Source organism: Polyergus mexicanus, unplaced genomic scaffold (genome assembly GCF_030449975.1).
Source record: "Polyergus mexicanus isolate NDT 795.1 unplaced genomic scaffold, iyPolMexi1.0 SCAF_20, whole genome shotgun sequence".
Lineage (NCBI taxonomy): Eukaryota > Metazoa > Arthropoda > Insecta > Hymenoptera > Formicidae > Polyergus > Polyergus mexicanus.
Window position 1 is genome coordinate 3,549,644 of NW_027223340.1, and position 4,527 is coordinate 3,554,170.

Consider the following 4,527-nt stretch of genomic DNA (forward strand, 5'->3'; position numbering starts at 1 on the left):
TCGGGCCGTAGCTCCCCAAGTTCGCTCTCCATGCCCTCAACCCGCCGGTTTACCCGCTTCTCCCCAGGCATACGGCAAGCCTGCCAGAGGCGGTGCAAGACGGTGTCATGTTTCAGCTGAATGGCGGCGGAATGCACCCCGCAGTGCCCTAAGACATGGGGAAGGGTCTCGGCTGCTGCCCCGCAACGCCGACACCTTCTGTCCGCCTCCCCCCAACGGCGTGCACCGTTGAGAGGGAGGACGTCCAATCTGGCGCGATGGATGAAACGCCAGTTGGCGAAGCGAGTGAAGCTGCCGCCGCGGACATAGTGATTACTCACACCCGCCCGCGACGACACCTCGAACACGTTCCCCTGGTCGGGTTTACGCAACAGCGTACCCGCGTAAAAGGCCGCCACCGCTGAGCGCAGACGAGTGACCACCTGGTTACGAGCACCAGGTGGTACCTTTACCGCGTCGCCTCCGGGACGTCGGCACCCGACAATGAGCTCCTCGGTCGCCTCACACCATTCCCACCGAAGGGACAACCTCTCGGACTGCCTCCGCGCAGCGTTCCGAGCCGTCGACCACAGGGAGCGCTCCCCTCCCTCGCGCAACCTCCCCTCCTGCGAACCGGAGAGGAAGGCCGCGATGTCCTCGTTGGTCGGAGGACCGCCAATCCGCCTGGCCACAACTCCCCGCAGAGACGCCCACGCGAGCGTCCTGACCGTCGCGTCGCCAGCCGTAAGCATACGGAAGACGTGCGCGACGGACAGGATGTCCGCGAGGTCAGCTAGCGGAAGTAGTCCACAACCCCCGCGTTTCAGGGGGAGGTAGACCACCTCCGCGCTGGCTCTCTGCGGGAGGTTGAGCCAGGCCTTAGCCTTGCGGCGGATCTCCAAGTCCGCCGCCTTGAGGGGACGCTTCTCCACTGTGGCCCCCCGCAGCAGAAAGTCCATACGCGGCAAGATGTTGGTAGCCACTACCTCCAGTTTCTGCCACGGAGCAAAGAGGGATCGGTCAACCGCGCGAAGATCCTCAAGGAGGCCCCCGATAGTCGCGAATGGCGTTTGGTCGACCGAGCAACCCGTCGGGATACCGAGATGGTGATACGGCTCACCGCACGCAAGGGGATGGACGGGCTCTCCCTGGATTTCGAAGGTCGTCGGTAGGACCCTGCTGCCTGCTCCTGCACCGATGTGCAGGGTGGCACATTTAGCAGGGTTGAACCGCAACCCCACCAACGATGCTCCGTCCTCTGCAGCAGCCAGGAGCCGCTGCATTCCCTCGGGCGTATCGGCAACGAGTGCAATATCGTCCGCATACGCTAAAACGCTAAAGCGCGAGCCCAATAGATCGAACCACGCATCGACATCGGTAATTGCACGTAGTACCGAGTCGATAGCGAGGTCAAATACTATCGGGCTCAGCGGACAACCTTGCCGAACCCCCGAGCGAACAGGGATGGGGTCGGTGAACCCGTCGGCCGCGCGCACCCGCGTGGTGCAACCCTCATACATGGATTGCCATGTACGAACGATGCCTCCCGGCACCCCGGAGCGAACGAGAGCGCGGCGGATCACCGCGTGCGGGACCGAACCAAACGCGTTGGAAAGGTCCAGCCACGCGACGACCGCCTACCGCCTAGTCCTCCGCGCATCAGTCAGGATCTCCTGCAGGACAAAATTATGCTCGAAGCAACCTTCGTCCCGCAGGAATCCCTTCTGAGCCGGACTGAGCTTGTTGTTGGTGACCGCCCAGTCGGTCAGACGATCGGCAACGAGCGCCGCGAAAAGTTTGGGGGCAGTGTGCCCCAGCGCGAGAGGGCGCCAGTTGTCCAACATATCCCGGTCGCCTTTTTTGTACACCAATACGGTGTTGGAGGTCTTCCAGGACGCTGGGACTGCCTCGAGCTGATAACACGCGTTGAACAATGCGGTGAGGAGCCGCACTCCCGGATCCGCTCCACGAAGGTCACGGTAAGTGATACCGTCGGGACCCGGCGCAGAGTTCGTCATACGCCGGAGCCGACGGTCCACCTCCAACTCCGTGAAGGGATCCAGGAGCGCGGACTCCCCCTCATCGGCCAAGGGGTCAGCACGCTCCACCTCCGCGCCCAGGTTGTCCAGGTGTTCACCGCCGCGGTATAGCCCTTCGAAGTATGCCTGAACCCGCTGTCTCGGCACTTGGCACGATTCAGCGGGCCCCTGCAGCACTTCTCGGACCGCCTTGCGACGGTTCGCCCTGTACAGCGCCTGTATACGCGTAGCTTCGCGCACCCAGCCCCCGCGTCCTTCTCCCTGCTGCTGGGGACCGGCCGGTGCCGGCCCCCTTCTGTTGCCGTCTCGCGCCGGCACTCCCCCCTCACCCCGACGCGCCCGCGCCTCACGCGACCGATCCGGACGGTCGCGGGCGCCGGGAGCACCCCCGCCAACCGCTCTCGCTGCATCCTCCCCGAAGAAGTTGGCGACCGCAACCGCCACCTCCTCCAGGTCCGCAATCGAGGCGACGGCCTCCGCCCGCCCGAGCAGCGCGTCACGAGCAGCCACACGTTGCCGCCTGTGCTGTCTTGCGACAGCCGCAGGGGCCGACTGGCCACCGGACGGCAGGCCGGGCGGGAGGTTAGCACGCCGCGGGTTTCGGGGGTGCCCCCCGCCCCCGCTCCTAGAGACCGGCGGTGCCTCGCCGCTCGCTCCGGGGCCGCCGGTTACGGGAACGCCCCGCCGACGGCCCATCACCCCACGGACATTTACCTGGGCACTCGGATGTCCCGCGATGCTTTCTTCAGCACGCTCTCCCGGTGCCCCCTCCACGCTGGTCCTCGGCTGTGGGATGTCCGCAGCAACCCCTCGAACAGAGCGGACCATAGTCCGCTGAAGAACGACCGAACACGGTCGTATGTTTTGCGTCGTTGTAACATTCGCCGGCGTTTGTGGCGGATGACCGGGCGTCCGCCTCAGCCCCACCGGCGCCGGACTGTCGCTCCTGCTGGAGTCGCCGCTCCACCTCCTCCTCGCTCTTCGCCCCACGTGCCTCCTCCACGGCCCACCTGAGTCCCCCTCGTCCTCGGATGGTGATGAGGGGGGCGCCGCTCCTTGTTGCCGCCGCTCCTCCTGTCCGGGTGTTATGGGGGTTGAAGGAAGGCGCAACCCGCCGACCACCTCCACCGGTGACCCCTCCGGGATGGTCGGGAGGGGGGAGGGTCTCGATGGAGTGACCCTCCCCGCGGTGTACCTCGTGGACATCACGGGGGACCCGCATATCGATGTGGTCACCGTCTGGGTGGTCAGCGTGGCGGATCCAGACGCCGCAGGCAGAGCTGGTGGAGTAATGACCCCCGCGCACACGCCGCAGATGGAAGGCGGCGTGGCGGGGGTCATCCGGGGGGGCGGGGTCCCTCGTTGCGGGGTCGGCGTCCTCGCCGAACCCCTCGCCCCCCCGGAAGCCTGCAGCGTCAGCGCGGCACTTAGGTTACGTACCGCGGTGCCGGCAGGGGATGTCATCGCCGGCTGGGCCTCCCTGGTGTTCCTCCCTGATGATGGGGGCCCCCGCGGTACTCCCCTGGCCGATGGTCGGCCAGGGGGCCCGTCTGTGGCGCGCGCTTCTCGGCCGGCACGCTGGACGTCCGAGATCTGCTCCTCGTCGTGGGACCCCCGCAGGATGTCGTCGGGGGGGTCCTCTCGGGCGTCCACCTCCTAGCGCCCCCCAGACCGCCGAAGGATGGTGATTCGGCGGCCGGAGACCTCCTGGGGGACGCGCGTGCCGGTCTGGATGCGCCGCTCTTCACGAGAGGCGCGCTCGTGGAACGCCGCAAATTCCTATTAAATGCGGGCCCCGCCTGGCTGGTGATGGACGGCGGGGCCCCTGCGGCACTCCTCGTAGTTGATTTGCCCCCGCTGGATGGTCTGCGGGGGCTTTTGCGCGCCTCTCTTGCCGCTTGTCCGGACGGGCATCTCCTATTGGCCGCGCCATCTTGCCCTGTGGATCCGCCATTAGACTGTGGATGCGCCTTACCTGTAGTTGCGGCGGCCGACGTCCTTCTTGTGGCGGCACCCAATATGGCGGCTGTCATGGCGGCCGAAGATGTCAAGATGGCCGCCCCACGTGTTGTTGTGGCCAGCGACGAGGATGATCTTCGTGTCGCTGGCCCCGCTGCGGTGACAGCCGCGTATGAGGGGGACTCTCCTGCTGCTTCGGATGTTCGGGATGCTCTCGTGGATGGTGTTGTTGTTGCAGGTGGTGTCGATGTGGACGTCGTGGCCGCGGAGTGTGACGTGGGTGGCCGCGAGGAAGTGAGGCATCGCGACGATGCTCCAGCCGACGCCGATGCAGATGGGGCCGATGCAGAGGCCCGGGTCCGCACACCTGAAACTCCACCAACATTATTTAAAGTTCTTTGTGCTCCGCGGACGGTGCGACACGCAGCTTCCGTCCGGGGGACGTGCTCCTTCTCAAAACGTTCTTTGACTCTCCTATAGGGGACCGCGCCTGTCCCCCTATAATTACATATGGAGCACACATATGCAATTGTGTCCCCCGGGTGGAATT

At 65.7% G+C, this 4,527-nt stretch overlaps 1 protein-coding gene across 1 annotated transcript; it reads right to left on the reverse strand.

Annotated features, from left to right (window-relative positions):
- Positions 1 to 3,478: 3,478 nt before the first annotated feature.
- On the reverse strand, positions 3,479 to 4,051 carry LOC138941801 (uncharacterized protein DKFZp434B061-like). The gene has a single exon (XM_070311681.1). It carries the CDS (start codon positions 4,049 to 4,051, stop codon positions 3,479 to 3,481), a length of 573 nt encoding a protein of 190 aa, XP_070167782.1.
- Between the last annotated feature and the right edge of the window lie 476 nt (positions 4,052 to 4,527).

Excerpts from the sequence above, each read along its gene's own strand:
- LOC138941801 (XM_070311681.1), bottom strand. The coding sequence starts at position 4,051 with ATGACAGCCGCCATATTGGGTGCCGCCACAAGAAGGACGTCGGCCGCC.